This window comes from Falco punctatus (assembly GCF_963210335.1).
Source record: "Falco punctatus genome assembly, chromosome: 4".
Classification (NCBI taxonomy): Eukaryota; Metazoa; Chordata; class Aves; order Falconiformes; family Falconidae; genus Falco; species Falco punctatus.
Genome location: NC_137583.1, coordinates 71,421,784 through 71,440,682, shown reverse-complemented (window position 1 = coordinate 71,440,682; position 18,899 = coordinate 71,421,784). Strand labels below are relative to the sequence as shown.

At 38.4% G+C, this 18,899-nt stretch overlaps 1 protein-coding gene across 6 annotated transcripts in view; it reads right to left on the bottom strand.

Annotated features, from left to right (window-relative positions):
* The window catches only part of NEBL (nebulette), a 309,240-nt gene that overhangs the window by 18,727 nt on the left and 271,614 nt on the right, over nucleotides 1-18,899 (bottom strand). For all 6 annotated transcript variants that reach the window (XM_080382351.1, XM_080382349.1, XM_080382350.1 and 3 more), the window contains one exon: nucleotides 3,252-3,367. In XM_080382351.1, coding sequence (XP_080238477.1) covers nucleotides 3,252-3,367 — 116 coding nt within the window. The remainder of the gene's footprint in view (nucleotides 1-3,251; nucleotides 3,368-18,899) is intronic.

The window sequence follows — 18,899 nt, the reverse complement described above, 5'->3', positions numbered from 1 at the left end:
GGATTCTACCCCAAATTAAAAATTAGTAATATATTACTATCTAATAAAAAAGACAAGATTTCAAAAAGCCTACAAAAATAATTTTTATGAATACTCATTTTTGCATGCTCAGATAAAAGATTGATCTAAGCAAAACACAAAGTCCTATCATTTTCTAAGCCAAATTTCTCTACACCTCTGTCCATGTAAGCAAATATTTCCATTTTCTTTATAAACAGAGTACTTCTTTCCACTCATAATCAATAAAGTGCTATCATTTGCTGGAATTCAAAGTCAGAGGTAACAGTTTCCCCTTGTATCTTAACAGCAGAACAAAATGAGCTCATTTTAAAACTCCCAGGAGCACTTTCTTTTCCTTACCCCACCTCTTGACAGAAGTCAAGAACAGTTCAAGCATCACTGATAATATTCACTTTCCCTACCAGTAATTTTTGATATGTCACCATATCTAGCTGAATTTTTCTGGTACAATGATTTAAAGGAAAAAAGGTAAAAAAAATGTTTGAGTTAATGCTTAGTACTCCTTGTCTGTACCTTTTAAGAGACAGCAAACTTTGATCCGCTTCCCAGTTGAGAAAAACAACTCTGTATTAGTTTTAGTCCGTCTCATATGTTTTTTTGAGGGTTTTTAATGAAGTTATTTTCAGAGAAGATGGAGATTTCTCCACACACTATGAGTAGGTCAATTGTCACATGTTGGAAATGTGGGATCATCTAATCCAAACACTACAGAGTACCTGATTATTACTGTTCACATGCTAGAAACACACTTTTTGTCTTGATTCTGCCTTTAGCATTGGTAGTGCAAATTAAACACTACAGAGAAATGAGCTCCTGGTTAAATACTGGAGATCACTACCTCTCCTGACAAGCCTACTTTGAACTGTATTCAAGTCTTGCTCTGTATAGTTGTTCTCTGTCATGCTTTGTAATGTTGTTGCCCTGCAGGCTGTGACCAAGAGCAATTTTCAACTAGAGCTATGTGGTTTCTTGGTGGTTCCTTAATGTCTTCCAAGTGTTCACAGATGATGGCGAAAAAAGCATCATTGTTTATGCACTACATCGAATCAACCAGCTGGGAGGGTTCTATCATGACCAAAAATTCCTTAAAGTTTCACAAACCAGAAAACTAGTGGTCAGTAAGGAATGGTCTCTGCATTTGAGAATCTTATTCCTTCCAACTGTTTCCAATGATTTCTGTACTGAGCCTTGAAACTTAACTCCAAAAAAAACAGTGAAAAATATTCTATTACAACAAGGTCAGTAGCAGTTAGTCCTTTAAAGAATTTATTTTAAAAAAAGGTCCATTTAAGAAAAATTGTAGTAAGTCTATATCTGGCATAAGGCAGAGAATGGATTTTCCTCTGAGCCATGATTATATGTCTCCCTTAAACGGGCAAAGACTGGGGAAAGAGATTAAGTGTTTTATTAAACTACATAAAATTGGAAAAAAAACTTAAGTTTTTGTTCACTCAGAAGGATGCTCACTCATCCTTAGAGCATCATGGCATACAACATGCTACTGCTGTCTCCTTTAAGGCAGCCTGACTACATCACTCTGGTGACACAGTTGTGAAGACAAGCTGGTAATATCAAACTTTAAAAAAAATTTATTAAGGCCCTAAATGTTGCCGAGAAACCTAAATTTATGGCCTTAACACCTAATTAGGTGTTAAATGGCTGTCAGGAGAAATCTCCATAATAATCCTGTTAGCATTTAATGCCTAATTATCACTTCAGAGTGTAGTCTGGGCTATATAATTGAGAATTACAATGCTTAAAGGATTCAAAGCAGGGATTTTCGAAATACATTTTAGTGAATTATTCCTCTGTCAGTAGTGAGTTTAGCAGGTACCAAGAGTACGAGAGAGTATAAGAAAAGATTGAGATGTTGCAAAAGAGTTACCAGTTTGGTAAGTTTCAGTTTGCTTTGGTCCCCACCGACCAGCAAACCTGCTGGCACAGCCCAGGATTTCAGGTCTCTCACTTTTTGCACTCAGGCCCTTTTGGAAAGCAGTCAGCTCCCCGAGTGCCTTGCAATATCCTTGGAAATCAGTGGTTGATTTCAGTATCAACTGCCTAACAGCTACCATGCAGGTGTCCAATGAGTTTCTCAGGTTATTGGCTCACCCAAAGATGCAGGTATATGAACCCCAGACTTCCCAGCAAGTTAGCCCCCTTCAGCCCCCAAGCAACCAAGAACCTGGCAAGCCTGAAAGCACTCAAACTTCACAGAACACCATGATCGTTACAATATAAAATGCCATAGTTTCAGTCTTAAAGAAAAATGCAAGTTTCAACTAATCTTGAAAACATTTTTTTTCAGCTCAGCAAGCTCTAAGTTTTGTTCATAATGAAGTACTTCATCTCTTCAAAAGGTGATAGTGGTAATAAATACAAAACCATTCAAAATAGTTTAAAATTCAAAATTAGAAGTTGGTATTTTTAAAGTAAAAGGTTACTGGATCTGGACTATGAAATCTTTAGGCAGTGATATGATAAAAAAACGTGATAACCATTAAAGCAGCTCAATTTCCTAAAAAACCTAGCTGAAGACCCATTCAGCTCTCCTTCCATAACCAGTTACTTCGAAAATGAAATATTCACTCCAGGTTTACATTCCCATCCACCACAATTAAGAACTTCATGATACGGCCATGGCTTCTTAAGAAAGCTTCTTCTCAGTCACCCAGCAGTATAACTTGGTTTTGATCAGGCACGAGTGGCTGCATGACTGTTCTATTGAATTAGAAAGGGCACACCAATACAGAGTCTGAGCTAGCTTTATACAAGCAGAGATGAGTAGTATGGATAGGCACAAAGCCTGCTAGCACAAAATCAGCAAGTCAAAAAAATTTGAAACAAATTTAAACCAACAGGGTGATCTTAAGAGATCAGTGGTTTTCATTCAGCACTAGGAGCCTGAATTCATCACAGAAAGCTCCGCCACTGAAATACTGTCCAAGTGTTTACTACTCGTTTTAAGCAGGTAGGAGATACACTTATTTCTTTGCCTTCTGGAGGTCATAAACTATTTTTTTTAATGTATTCTGACATCAACATTCTTGACACTGCCCTCAGTCACTTAATCTTTTTTATACATGAGGACTACCGCTTACATTTAGGACTAGGTCAGTCAAATAGTCCAACCATAAAATTCAAGGGAACCAATTCACTCATATTTAAGTGATTTCACAATAGTTGATAATGTTGCTTACCAAATAAAATCATTCTTTCAATCAAATACTCACCAGACCTGCTGAATGAGGCTGTGAATGCATGGACCTCATGGATGACATACTGGTCTGGTGCATGTATCCATATCCTTGGGACTGGCTTTGCTGATATGCCCCAGGCAGAACAGGGGCTGTGTGTTAAAGAAATACAGACATATTAATCAAGTTTTTTTAAAAAAGTCCTTATCCAGCATTTTGTAGAAACTGTAGATTATTTGCACTGTAAATAGCAATTTGATAGTATGAAATGGTTCAGAATTATTTCCATATACAACATAAGGCTTTTCATAGGTTGAATTACACATAAATGTACCCAAAGCTACAGCAATATATCCACAAAACACCGTCAAGGTTAGCTGGAAGGAAAAGCTTAACATATCTTAAGAAGCCTGACTGTAAAACTGTGTACAAAAGCTTGTAACTAACTCAATTTTGATACTACTATAGATGACACACTGAATATCATGTGCCATATAGTGCCATTTATTAAGGAAAGATTGATGAAAAATACTATATATTAACTGTATTAGTTTTGAAATGTTTCAGTAGGAATTCTCTGCAATTGATTCCTAACTCATTGTAGACTAACATTTATTGGGCTATGAATAAAGAAAGACTGTGATTCACAGGGAGTAAAAAAGTGAGCCCGCAGTTGGGTTTCTTAGTTTATTCTCATTCCATCAACATTCTTAGCCAAACACAGAGGTATCAGTGGTTACTTAAATATTTCCAAATTCATCATTTTCAGTATCTTCATCCTAACACACAATTGTTCCATCTCTTTCACATATATTTTATTCACATTATTTTAACAATTACATTATTTTACCAATTCTGTATGGTAATCATTAATAGGTTGACTTTTGTTGTACCAAGAGCTTCTGAAAGAGTTAACACAACCAACCAAGGACCCCCTACCTCTACTGTAAAAAAATTCCCATATCTGCTCTAACACCTTACTTTGGCAACAGACTGGAACAGAATGTGTTAAAAACATGGTTGATGAAAAATCTGTGAGAAATAAGTACAGCATAAGTGATAACTCAATATTTTCCTAGCAAGCCCAATAAGCATTTTTAAAGCAAAATAAAGAACTGGTTTTCAAAATCTGAAGTTTAAAAGCTTAGCCACTGCATATTTGTGTATGTTTTGCAGGACTCTTGCACTATGAGAATAACGACTTCTGGCTTGTACAGCAATTATTATCCCATCTCAACTGTTATTTACCAGAATGTCACTAGTTCAACTGGAAATTCATTTAGCTACACTGAAAAGAAATTTCTTGTCTGTTGACACTTTTTCAAGTGGTCCATTTAGCTGGTATTCTATCTAACTCCTCTGACAAAAGCCATCTTTCGCTATAAGGAGATGGAGCTCATGCAGCCCATGAGTCAAAAAACTTTCAAATATGAAGTCATACAGCAGTCAGATACTTTCTGAAATACACCTCTTGGTCCTGCTGGAAGTGAGAATCACTTCTGCAGCAGCCATAACACAGAGATTCAAGAAAGAGCAAAGCTAATGCCGGATTTAATGGGGTTCACAATGTACGGAAGGATCCAGGACTTGTAAAATCAAAAAAACCTTGGAGCAGCAGGAAACCAGTTCAGGAGATACAGGGAACCGGTGGAGAGGGTCCAGCAGAGGGCTATGAAAATGATGAGGGGACTGGAGCATGTCCCTCATGAGGAAAGGCTGAGAGAGCTGGGCCGGTTCAGCCTGCAGAAGAGAAGGCTGAGAGGGGATCCTACTGACGCATACAAGTATCTTAAGGGCAGGTGTCTAGAGGACAGGGCCAGGCTCTTTTCAGTGGTGCCCAGTGACAGGACAAGGGGCAACGGGCACAAACTGCAGCACAGGGAGTTCCACCTGAATGTGAGGAAGAACTTCTTGACTTTGAGGGTGACAGAGCAGTGGAACAAGTTGCCCAGAGAGGCTGTGGAGTCTCTTTCCCTGCAGACATTCAAAACTTGCCTGGACACGATCCTGTACAACCTGCTCTAGATGAACATGCTTTAGCAGGGGGCTGGACTAGATGATTTCCAGAGGTCTGTCCCTTTGAACCATAACCATCCTGTAATTCTGTAGGCACTATTAAAAAAATTTTTAAGAAGTATTCATAATTACAGTAATGCTTCTTCAGTGATCAGGACAATAAATACATGTGAAAAGGGATTACTGAGAAAATGTTTGCTGAACTATTTCAGAAAGAAAAGTCAACCTTGTGCTTTCATCAAGGTGTTTTACCTGTCCTGCCTCCCCAGCTAACAAAATCAAGTTCAACAGAAGTTTTTCTTAAAACCTTCATTTAGTCTATGTAGCATATTCAAATGCACTAAGTATGCAATTACAACTTGGGATGTTACTTTTTGCTCTACTATACTTGTAAAGATAAGTAACACTGTATATTTAACCAGGGTTTTTCCAATACAGAAAACATGTTTCAAACTATTGTAATGAATAGATTGCTTTGTTGAGTAAAATTAAAGTGATACACAGTCAAGAGCAACACTGGAACATGATGAATAATGGATGTTTTAGAAGTGCCAAGTTCATTCTAATGACATATGAGTATAAAGACATTTTAAAGCAGTTCAATCATCAGAAAACTGCTGCTCGTTAACATGTTCACAGGATTATCATGCATTAAGTGAACAGTACTAAGTAGTTCATCAAGTAATTTATGTTTCAGTGTTGTTACAAGCTATTTCTACATGACCATGAGCCCTTCATGAGAAAATAGAGAAAAGCATAATTTAATCAAAGGTTCTGTGATCGAGCCAGAATGAATATATTTTGTCCAATTCACCAACAGCATAAGCATAGGTCAGTTCATAGAAGCCAATGGGGTCTCACCTCCTCACACCAGCAGTAAACTGGTTATGTGTGTTGAAAAGTGAGCACAGATTAAAATTCTAACTTAATAGGAAGTAGTATCTTAAGCTGATATTCACCGCTGACCAGTCAGCACCCTGACTGCTCTGCAGCAACAAAGGGCTGGTAGCTTCTCCCTGGTAGGGGCAGACACCCTGACAGACCCTTTCCTCTTCCTAAGAGAGGTGAAGACACTGGTAGAAACTTTTTACTCTTAATTCCTTCTCCACTAAACAGATATTTCTCAGTTCCTACCCATCATCCAGTGTCAGCATAAGGCAGCAACCCTATTGTCAGCCTCATTATAGACTCCAAATCCACAGCCTTATTTTGGGGAGGACAACCCACATCCCCTGACTCCGTGAAAACTGTCCACAGCAGGTCTGAGACATGCTTTCCTCTTTTTTGCAACCCACTTCTCACAAGCTGAGAGAACTCTGTCAAACAGTCTCAGTGAACATGTTTGCTAATCTACCTGCAATGATGGAAATCATACGCTCAGCAAAATAAAGCATTTCCTCCAAAGCAGGAAAAATTTTGGGAAACCACTAGAACCTGAAGTATTGGAAAAATATTCTATACAAAGAAAAATAAGGAATTTCCAGGATTAGCTTTGCAAATTATCTTCTAGTTCTTTCCCTGGTTATCATACAGATGAGCATATATATCAGCACAAGTATGCCAATCACTTGATTGAATAATTCCACCTTTTTTTCCATTAAAAGAATACTGTAGTAGGGCTGCAAAAAATGATCTATAGGCTTTAACATATTTTTACAAAAAATACTTAAGAAATCTCCAGATGGTTGTCTATTGGGAAGAAAATTTGGGAATCACATAAAAGAGCAGATTAGTGAAGAGACAGCAGATCTGCCTGTGTTTCTAGCAACATACAAATAATTCAAGGTAAGACTGAACGATGCAGACAAAGAGTTTGACTTTTCTTCATCATCATCTCCATAGTTAACTGCAATCTTTGACTCAGACCAAAGTATAAAGTTCTATAACATCCTTGAGCACAGCAGCCACAAAAGCAATGGTTTTAGTTAACCTAAGGGAATGATAAAACACAGTGGTGGAACACGAAATTCATTTAGCTGAAGCCAGATTTATTAGTGAGGGAGCTGAGGGCTGACCATTGCTCCCAGAAGTACAGGTGGATGCTTTTTCTTGTTGTGGTAAGACTTTACCAGATGCATTCTGATGTATCAAAACTTACTTTTTTCTTGTTCCACTTACCAAGCAAGCCAGATATTCATTATCTACTTGAAGAAAGTTATCCTATATCTCTTACTATATCTTTATAGGCTTCCCCAGAGACAAGAGAGAAAAATGAATGAACATGATGAAAGGCAAACAGAAAGGAAGCCTCCAAGGAAAAGATGAAGCTGAAAGAATGATAGTGAGTATCAGCTGGCTGCAGCAGACAATGGGGTCTGCACTGTGTGTACTGATCAGAACGTGCTTTGAGAAGGACTGGGTAAGAAAAAGGTCAGACTGTGGGAACAGGAAAGGAATAATTAAGAGAAAATTGTATAACTACAAGGTTAAAAAAAATTATGCTAAAAAATCATTTAAAAGGTATGTTTCAAGACATATTTTATCAAGACTATACATAAGCTCTCTTTCATTCTTTTGTACAACAGAACCTCAGCAGTCAACGGTAAAACAATGTACTCTCACCACTAACTACTGCACTTTTGCCACTTACTGCAATACATGCCATTTACTGGGCCAGATGTTAAGTAACAACCATGTCACTCACCCTTACAGATGTCATGCAGTTTTAAGCAATTATTCCATTTCCTGTTTTGATGCTATCTCGATTCATGCTTTCACTACTAAGACTTCAGAGAACTCACAGAGAATATTGCAACATTTTGTAATAACAAAACCAGTATGAGACAGCAGGAAGTAAAAAATATATTGTAATTATTATGTGTTTGATTTTAGCATCTGTAAGACACAAAAGATCAAACTGGATTTTCGGAGGAGCAGTTACAGCAGAGCCAGAATACAGCAGCAGCCCCATACACCTTTGTGTTACCAACAGCACAACTAGCTCCCCCAGAATAGATGAAGCTGCTCACGGAACTCATGTTGCTCCACATGTAAGTCTTTCCCCTGTCTTGCCTTGCTGCCGCCTTATTTTCCACAGGTTGCAACATCTAGAGCAGGCCTCATGGCATCACTTTAGAAGGCCTCTCCCATAGCTTTCAGTTCCTTCTTTCTTTGGCCCTTCCCTTAGAGATTACTCAGTTATGTCCTGTGCAACTGAAAACATTGTCTAAGTATTGACGCAACCACATGTGGAGAAGTGCAGGCTTAGCGTATGCTCCTGGGGCACTCGGGTACACCCCGTGCGTTGTTCATGCGGATGGATCACTGCCCAGACTGCACAATCCCCCTGACCACTTCCCAGTCCAAGGCACACGAATACACAGCTAAGGAAGTACAGCCTTAGGGTAAACTGCTATTGCTGTGTTGAAGCCGGTGGATAGTAACAACAGACCTTTTTAAAGCTGTCTCCCAAAAGTGTCATGGAGATACCTTTCGTTACAAACTTTGGCTCGGTACTTTATTTTTTTGTTTTCTATCATTTCCCCCAGATGTTGGCTGCTATATTTAAAGTGATTACTCTAGAAGTAATATAATCCATTGCCAATTTAAAATCAGGGCCAAATTTGCAGTTAGGTTGGGTTTCTTTGGGCCTTGTCCTGTAAATTCAGGCTGGAGATTTCACTATACCCCTTTAGGCAACCACACACCCTGTAATTCCTCCTGTTTCCCATACTGTGTATATTCCTGTACAAGCTCTTGAGATGAGCTCAACCCAGCATTGCATTAACCATACAAGCATCCTGAGAAACAGTTTTAAGGAGAGACTGGAAGAACTTTAACACGTTAATTCCTGAATTAAGTTCACATCATGCCCAAACATGAACAGCAGGATAAACAAGACATAATTGTTGCCAACCAAGAATTTAATGAGTGTTTTAAAGAATGCCTGTATCACAGGTTAATCAGAAACATGAATCTTGATACTTTGGCAGCAAGTAAGGCAGGATAGATATGATGAGAATAGGATGTGAAAGACATAAAAAGAGAAGAAAGGTAACTTGACTGCTATGACAGATGAGCTTTTAGCAGGCTTTTAAAGATGACGCACTAAACATCATTCTCTGCTAAAGTTAAGAGTGTTGGAAGAACTCAGCAGGAGTCATGAGGTGATATGTCTCAAAGATGCTGTAAGGCAGTCCATTCATGATTCCCACTGCATATCTGAGGTTGATGCTCCATCAGCTGGCTGAGGCAATCTAACACTCCTACCACCTTTTCTCTTCCTCTCAGCTGGGTTGTTTTTCTGCTGGCTTGGTGAGCTAAGTCAGCTCAGGGGGGATCAGACCAGCAACAGATGCAGTGCAAGGAAGTAGTCAGGATCAGGTACCCAAGGCCACAGGGTAGCTCAGGCATCCGTGAAAGCAGCCTGACTGATGAGTAAAGGGCAGCAAACTGCTAGATCAGCTCAGCTGTTCCAAGGTATGACCCCCCGGAGCACCTCACTCCTGTGCAAGATTCCTCTCAGTTCAAACCACAAAAAAGCTGAGCCTCTCATATGCTTCCCTCCAGATGTCCTGGCATCCAGCTCCAAACAATGCATCCCATGTAATGCAGATGCTCCTGTATGCTAGCATGCGGCATGCACTGCTCAGCTACTTGTATCCTAGATCTCCACAGTATTTGAGAAAAGTCATAGTGGAAGTTTAGAGAAGATTAAGCCAAATGCAGCCAGAGTTGATTACTTGACAGTAAAAATAGGTATTGGAGAAATTGAAGGCTTTAATCAATGTGCAAGGACTGCCCAGAGATAGAGATGGTGAAGAGGCTGAGATGAGGTACAGAACACTCTGCAGCACCCCCATGGTACAGAGCAAGGAGATAGTCTCTAAAGGACATGACAAAAAAGCAGTAAAAGGAGTATAGAGAACAGCCAGAAGAATACAGATACATTAGATACAAATAACATTAGTAAAAACTCACTAATTTTCCAGTGCAGAACTGATTACCAGGAATGGTCCTTTCACAAATTGGGATGAAAAGAAAAAAAAATCTCAAAGGTTCATGCAAAAAGATATTTTAAAAATCAGGTAAAGAAACTATTTTATGTCAATTATTTCAAAAGTTCTAGGTTTCATTCTGATAATTTTCAATGCTTATTATAGTTTACGTGGCTTCAAAATTAAACATATTTCAACATAAAGCTGGATTCGTTTAAAAAATGTCAAGCTATAACTTTAACAATCTCAAAACTGAATAAAATGGAAGATTTTGGCATTGAGATATTAATCACAAGCAATCCATTCCTATAAAGTCCTTCGGCATTAAAACTGTTATCTTCTGATGAATATTGAAAAATTCCCAGCCATCTCTAAAGTTAAATTGCTCAGCGTTAACTTTTCAGATAAGCTAGAAAATGGAAACACATACTTTAAACTGATTATAACTCTTATCTACTATAGTTTTATTATTTTCTAGTCAGAAAGAGTAGCACAGCACAGTTAAATTTACTGGGAATAGCTCAGACTGCATAAACATATAAAAAGCACTAACCTGAAGACTGCAGATGGTGAGACCTGATACAGAACAGTGCTGTTTTTAGAACAGTAGAAAACAACACGGTAAGGCATCGTGGCATTTTTTCTTGTAACAGTAACTTTCCCTTCATTTCTTTTCTTTTTTCTTTTTTTTTCTCTTTTTCTTGCCCTTTACTCATCAGTCAGGCTGCTTTCACGGATGCCTGAGCTACCAGGCTTGTTGCTCTCAACGGTCCTGTCAGAAGCAGCAGTTTGTCTGCATACTATCCATTACAGGAGTCAGTGTTAGTTAGTAAATTGGAATATCAAACCCAGATATAATTAGGTTGTTGAAATAACAACCTGAAAGTATGGCCTAATTCACATACTGTGCTAATAAATATCTGCCATGCTCACTGACCTCATTAGAATTGAAGCTCTGAACTACTTGGAGTCAGTGGCAAATTCAGACCATTACAAGCTTAGGAAGTTTCCATAACCTAAATTCTAAAGATGTAAGAAATAAACCATGCCACCTTCAAATACATCAATAACATTAATAAACTTGTATTTAAAATAACTAACATTAATTATTCATGATGCAAAAAATCATATTGTCTCTACTTTCAAGATTACTTACTGACATGCTACAATGAATAAAATAAAATGTTTTAAACTGAACTTCATTAGTGTCATGATTAGACTAAGACTATTTTAAGCATCATTATTTTATAGCACCATCTTATCAGCTAGCAGTAATTAAGCCTAACTATATGTTTCCACCAAGTAAGGTGAAGTAGATTATTATGGGAAATGCAGAATCATACAATAATAACCCTTAAAAGCAGTTTCAATATAATAAATTAAGATTTGATATTGAAGGAAATTACAACAGAACATCATACACAGCTATTTAGCATATGTCAAAAAGAAATTCTGAAAGTCAAGACAAAAAGAATGTTTAATGTGCTCATGCCACATGGAATCCTGTATTTTATTCATAATTTGTTTCCCTTTTAGGGGGGGACTATCTCATATTACAGTTAATCCTGAGAGCAAACATACTCACAAAAAAATCACCTGTTCCAAAATTCCTGATTTATATGAACAGCCAATATCATTAATACTGGTTATACTGGTCTTTGTTGTGGAAGTCCACCATACACCAAATAGCAGATGGAGTGGAAATTTGGGAGTACTAGCGAGTCTAGTGGAAGAACTGTTGGCAAACTGTCTCTCTAGTACATCATGGTCTACACGTCAGGTCATTCAAGCCTTCTCCTTAATTCTTCATATTTTGAGTGGTGGATCAGTCAATTCATTATATTCTTTTTCAGGGAAATCTATTTCTTGAGGTCCATTCTGGCTCAAAAGCCTTTGCTATCATTAACAGATCATTGTTGTTGTAAAACATCAACAGACTTGTGAAGTTGTAAAGTATTAAATACATGTCATCTTGCGCTCTGCCAACAGGAGAGTTGAAGAAGCCAGATCTCAAGCAACCCACAGAGTCCCTGCCTGTAACTGTGTCTGACTGTGGAGCAGTGAGGTGGTGAGAGGCAGCCTCATAGCTTGAGAAAAGCACAAGCCAGTCCTGTCCTGGCAAAGCAGACAATTTTGATGAATACAAAAGGCCATCAACTTCCCCAGGCTGCCTTTGGAATGGCCATTTAGGACTGCAAGACCATAAACACTCAGAACAGATTTGATAAATGTAATTCCATAGCAGCTCCTTAAAACAAAAGCTTTTTCACACAAAAGCTAAGGTATTTGTTATAAGAAAAGGGTGGTAAATGATCTCCCAGGAAATTCAATAAGTAAAATGTTTCAAAAGGTTACCAGCCTTTAAAAAATATAGGAAGAGGCTGTTCATAGTGTTCACTCATACTGACATGTTTTTGTGGGTTTTGCTACAAAAAAAGGATAAAATGGAAGTGAACACAACATAAAATTACAATTTAGAATGAGTGACAATTATTGTCTTCATCCAACTTCTACGAACAGTTGGTTTGGGGATTTTAAAAATGGTATGAAATCTGTATCTGACATTTAGAATTTTATTGGCAGTTACAACATACTTCACTTGAAATTTAATTCACTTAAAATACAAACCATTTATCCCCCTTCCAGATCCCACTGACTAGTTCTTACTACAGCACTGTAAAAATAAAACTACCTCAATTATTTGGCTTTTAACCCTAAAACTGGAGTCCTATTCATCCCCAGTTTTGAATCCTAACATGTAGTTTTAAGGTTATTATGACAAACACAGAATATTCTAAACCAGTTAAGTGTAGTGCAACTGACAAAATAATTACATTTTGAATATTCTACTAAAAAATCTTCAATGTCTAAAGGAGCACAGTTTATACAGGTACTATGGAAGGCAGGGGGGAGGGCTTAGGTGGTTGGGTTTTGCTTTGGCAGACCCATTAACCTATCTAGATAGTGATTTTTTAAAAAATTATTTATTTTTACTATAGCTTCTAAAATACAAGGTCTTCAACACATCCCTTGTGGTTTAACCCCAGCCAGTAACAAAGTACCACTCAGCCACTCGCTCACTCCCCCTCCTGCCCCACACTGGGATCGGGAGGAGAATCAGAAAAAAGCAAAACCCGTGGGTTGAGATAAGAACAGTTTAATAATTGAAATAAATTTTGAAAAAAATGTTAAGACAATAGTAATTGCAATGAAGAGGAAAGGGAGAGAGAGAAATAAAATCCAAGTGAAAAAAAACCACGACAAGCACAATGCAATTGCTCACCACCCCACTGACTGATGCCCAGCCAGTCCCCAAGCAGTGATCTGCAGCCAGCTCCCCCCCGTTTACATGCTGAGCATGATGTTCTATGGTATGGAGCATCCTTTTGGCTAGTTCGGGTCAGCTGTCCTGGCTCTGTTCCCTCCCAGCTTCTTGTGGACCTGCTCACTGGCAGAGCATGGGAAACTGAAAAGTTCTTGACACTGAGTAAGCTCTACTTAGCAGCAATTAAAACATCAGTGTGTTATCAACATTACTCTCATATTAAATCCAAAATACAGCACTGTATCAGCTACTAAGAGGGAATATCCCAGCCAAAACCAGGACATCTCTACAACCTCTAATGCATATATTTCTACACATATGTCTTAGAAATTGTTCTAGCAGTTCAAAACACAAAAAGGCCTACCCCCATTTATTATATGGATTATAAGAGAAACCACTATGAATATTATTTTGGAATTTGTCTTTAGTGGTAGCCGTACAAGACAAAGAGTTTAGCTTACGTATCTATTAACAGCTGGTATATCACAACATTTGTACGCACACTCATTTCCTCTATTGTATTGTAACTGGGACATAACCAAATCACAGGGCATCCTACTCTGCAGCTTTGAGTACGAACTGCAGTCAGGATTTGGCGTCACTAACAAACCTTATTGCCAGCTGACTGGTTTTGCCTGACATTCCACCTAAGCTGCAGCATGTCTCAGCTGAGGAAACAAGAGCAGAGTATGCCTTGCCTTTCCTCGTGCAGTGCACCACATTCTTTTATTTATGAAGGCAAAACAAGTCTGAAAGCCAGCCCGAGGCACCCTCAGTCCTAGTGGGGCTCTGGTGTACCACAGGAAGCTGCCATTCCTTCTTACCTTGTGAATAGGCTGTTTTTTGCTCTAGGCTTCCTCAGAAATGGGAAGAGTTAGTAAAATGAAGGTTATGTTAACATGTTAGAATTACCTACACACCTTCAATTACAATTTGAACTCACATTTACTGAACATCAACTGTCGCCCATTTTCACTAAAGACAGAAAGTTCTCACGGAAGCTGTGCTTTGATTTCTGTGCTGCTATTTATTTCTACAGTGGGTATAACCAATCTGAGCAATAGCGGAAGGCAGCATCAACCAGGATCAAGTATGTGACCACACATAATTTTACTAATGATATTTATTGCCTGCTGAATATAAAATCCTCTGAAGTATATCAAAAGCTGCTCTGGGGGACCACACTGAACAACTGAACAACAACTTGTCAAGGGAGCCATTAACACTTCCAACTGTTGAGTCACTTGGAAATTTCCTTTCCAATTTCTGGTGACTAATTGTTTGAAGGAAAAGGGAACATCACACTCAGACAGCTAGCGGGGCAAACAGAAGGATCCCCTGAACTGCTGCCACACTACAAAAACTGCAAATGGGATCTCTTCTGGATTCTCCTCCACCTGGATGTGTGGGAATTGCTTTTTGATGCTGACAGATGTCAAAGGTGTGGGAGAGAAACACAGGAATCAAAGATAGGCAGAGAGAATCTAAGCAAAATTATTTTGCAAGTGCAAAATTTAAAGCTCTCCCTGGAACATTAACTCATCCCCAATGAACGCACACTGAATAAAAATGTGCTTTCAGATGAATCACAAATTATGTCTTAATGTATTACAACCAATGTGGGATATTTAGTTTTATTCACAGAGCCCTAAATCAAACCTTAATCAAAACTTAACTAAGCCCTCACTTGGGGTGCTATATGAAGCTTCAAGTTTTACATTAAAAAATAAAGTTTTACAGATACTTCATACCTTTTTTTAGTGGAAAAAGATGACATCTAATTTTCTGGACTAATTTCTCTCACATTCTGCATTAACAAAGCACTCAGCAGAGGACACTAGAAGTCCAATAGTCCAGACTAGGACAGAGAGATTCAATAATGCTCAAGAAACTGCATAAATGTGGTCCCATTGCCATTCTGGATTCCTATACTTACATGGTGTAAAAGGCCAACATGGATTATTCAGAGGAGACCGAATTACATATTAAGTGGTCACAAACCTTCTTTTCACAAACTTATATAGAAATTAATACATGTGTAGGGAACACATCCAACCTGTTTCTAACTGAAATGTGAATGCTCACTGGAGCATAAATCTGAATGGATTTAATTTTCCTGCTTACCCCAAATCTAGAGCTGAAAAGGCATTACCTTTCTAACATCAGACCTCTACTGTTTTCAAAAGCCCCTCTAACAGTAACATCATTATTCTTAATCAGAAAAAAAAAAAAAATCCCTTTGAATATTAGGAATCAATGCAAAACAGGAGGCAGAAGCTGAAAAAGCAACAGACCTTCAAATGAAAAGTGAAGTTTTCAGAAGGGAGAGAACTCTGCCTTGCTGCTTGAACAAGAATTGTCCTTTTGGGGTACAACGTGGTTAACAGCAAACTTTTACAAAGGAAACTTTATAATTTCAGCAAAAGTCTATTTGAGAATGGAAGACCAGAAGTCACCAGTTCTGAATGACTGTACACTCTCCAACAATGGAAATTGTTCATGCCAAGTAATTTGTGGTATCAGACAGGTACCAAACATATGCATGGACTAGTGCCCATATTACTTATACAGAGAACTATTAATCCAAGTTTAAAAATATCACAAGAGGTTTGTGTGTGAGGTATTTATTACTTGACTGCAAGCATTTTTATTACATTATATACTTAGGAGCAGAAAATCATCTGATTACCAAGATGGAAAAACACAGTTTTAGCATGATGCTGTTGAGTGGTAGACGACTATTTTTTCCTACACATTAGCTTTCACGTTGGCAAACCTGCCAGAGGCTTGCATGTAAAAGCGGCAAACTAAAGCACCATCTAGCCTGAAATAAAAAAATGTCAGAAACAGATGGAAGAGTCTGGTGGTTAAGAGAAGTGTGGATGTGACTCTCACCAAGAAGGAGTACACAGAGTGTTGTTTTGATGTGTTCAGCCTTCTGTGGCAGTGCAGCCTGCTGATAAACTTGAAAGGGGACAAAATAAACCCACAAAAGCCTATAGTTTTCCTGTGAAATCTACAATTCCTCTCCCTCCAAATGCCACATTTGATTACCAGACTCTAGGGAACAACGTTATGGAAACAGAGCTCAGCTACCTAGCGAGAAAGAAGTATTCTTCCTTGGCTGCCAGAGAAGAAAATATAACTGCTGTGTCATTCTGCTTGACCTACTTAAAATGGCAGAGCTTAGCAACTGAATGTGAATACAAAGAGGGGTGAAGGGTATCTGCCCTGTATTCCTGCCAGCTGCCCCTGGAGATGGAAGACAGATCTCTGTATTACAATATAAAGATCAGTCAGGTATTATTCCCTCTTTTTTTCTTTTACTTGTCTTTTACTAATGGTGATTTTTCCCATCCTCAAAACCAGAGGGTTTTTGGTAAAAAATAATGGAAAGGGCAGAGAGAGCGAGGAAGAGAACCGATTCCTGTTTCCTTTCTTCTTCTTCCTCCATCTACTGGCACAAGAGTATCACCACTGTCCCAACACAAGCAGACTCCTTACATCACGTACCAAGGAGCATCTCTGCAATTCCAGCATGGGAAATGAAGAGGTTTTTTCTCCATTTCTTCTGACTAGTTTGTCTTCTGACCAGGCTAACCAGTAGCAGAAGCAGTAGCAGAGTTCCTTGTCCTAGGATCTTCTGTGGTAAATATGGGTGGGTGTCAAAGCCTCAGGCAAATCCTAGAAATAAACATTTTGCATAGAGCCACAGATACTGGTGTCTGCTAGGGGGAGAGAGAAGGAGGTATCTGTGAAACCAACATTTAAAATGTCAGTGTTGAGCTAAGGAACAGTAGCCCTCTCCATGAGCTTACACAGTGTAAGGCTGTTGCCAGTGATACACATTAATACATAAAGTCTACATCTGCTCTTTACAGGACTGTGCACTCAGCAGTTCAAACAATAGTTCTTCTAATGGCCTACAACATGTGTTCCTGGCTTAGTGAGGGAAGGGAAAGGTAACCGCTGGAGTTTGGTGAAAGGGGGGGGAGCAGGCTCAGGCAGCTTCTCTGGAGAGCTGCTCTTCAGAAGGCTCATATCACACAAGGAGGACACGCCACTAGGGAGAGAGATGAAAAGACTTACGGTTTCTCATTGACTTGACTTCCATTCCAACCTAGATAAAGACTTCAAAACTTTAAGTACTCGTATCCCACAGGAAGATACCTTTGGAGTCAACTGCCAGCATGCCCATTTGCCATATTTTTTTCCTCAAAGCTTGTTTGCACTAATCTTTTCTGGATCTGACCAATTTTATGTAGTGTCAACGACATACCTAATATGAATTTTCCATTTCCTCATAGCAACCTACAGGTTACTTTTAAGGTTGGTAACAAAATCTAAGAGACTACCACGACACAAGTGGAATTTCACGGTTTGTTGAAATTTGTGTATTTGGATTGCCAGTGTGAGTAAAAGAAAGTAGCTTTCAAGGCAAAGGCAAAGTGACAGCCCTGAGTGTTAGCAGCAGACCCTTTCCATCAGAATAAAGAAATACCTTAAACCTCAGATCAAGGCCTCTTTATGTTAATTCTCACTGCTTGTTTGCTGGCAGCAGGTGAACTGAATCTGAAGAACTTGGGCTGAAGGAGACAAGCATAGTTAACAGGTAGCCAATCAGTAACACACTGGCTCCAACCAAATACATGAAATTTTAGCACTCATTTTTAATATGTAACAAAAGGCATGGGAAAATTCTATCCTAATATCTACTCAGGTTTCCTACATAACATGAGCTTTCTGGAGTACAGCAAACCTGATTCCTGTCTCCTACAGACTGACTTCTATATACTTTTTAAGATCATATGATAATGACTTAGAAAATAACCAAGAAATCAAGTTTTTGCCCAGCAGAGTAACAATATGTCCATGACTGAAAGGAACTGTAAATCACCTTTGACTTTTCTCCATCTACAGCCTATACACAATTAGACATAAGAATAAAGGGACATTTTAATACACTGAAAAATTATGAACATAGGATAAGGAAAAATATGCATCAAGTCTACATGCTGATGCCCACCAGTTAAACTAGAAATTAAGAGGAAATAGAAGACAAAAAAAGGGAAGGTCAAAAGTAAAAGGAGAGAAAACCAACCTAAAAGGTTCCAACTAAAAAGAAAAAAAGGGCGTATCAGGGACAAAAAAAGTTAAATTAATCTATTGCAGGATGCTCATTAAGATCATTTTAAAGTAGAAATCTTCAGACTGAAAGCAAACCTTGGTAATATTAAATAAAATCCTGCTGAGTTAAATCAAAGAAAAACAGGAGAGAGATAAACAGAAAGCTCCACAGAAATACAATAAATTGAAAGATAATTAAAGTAAAATCTGAGAGAAGGAAGAATATTAGAAAGTGAAATGAAAACATTCTGCAGTTGAAACAGGATTGAAGGAAAGCAG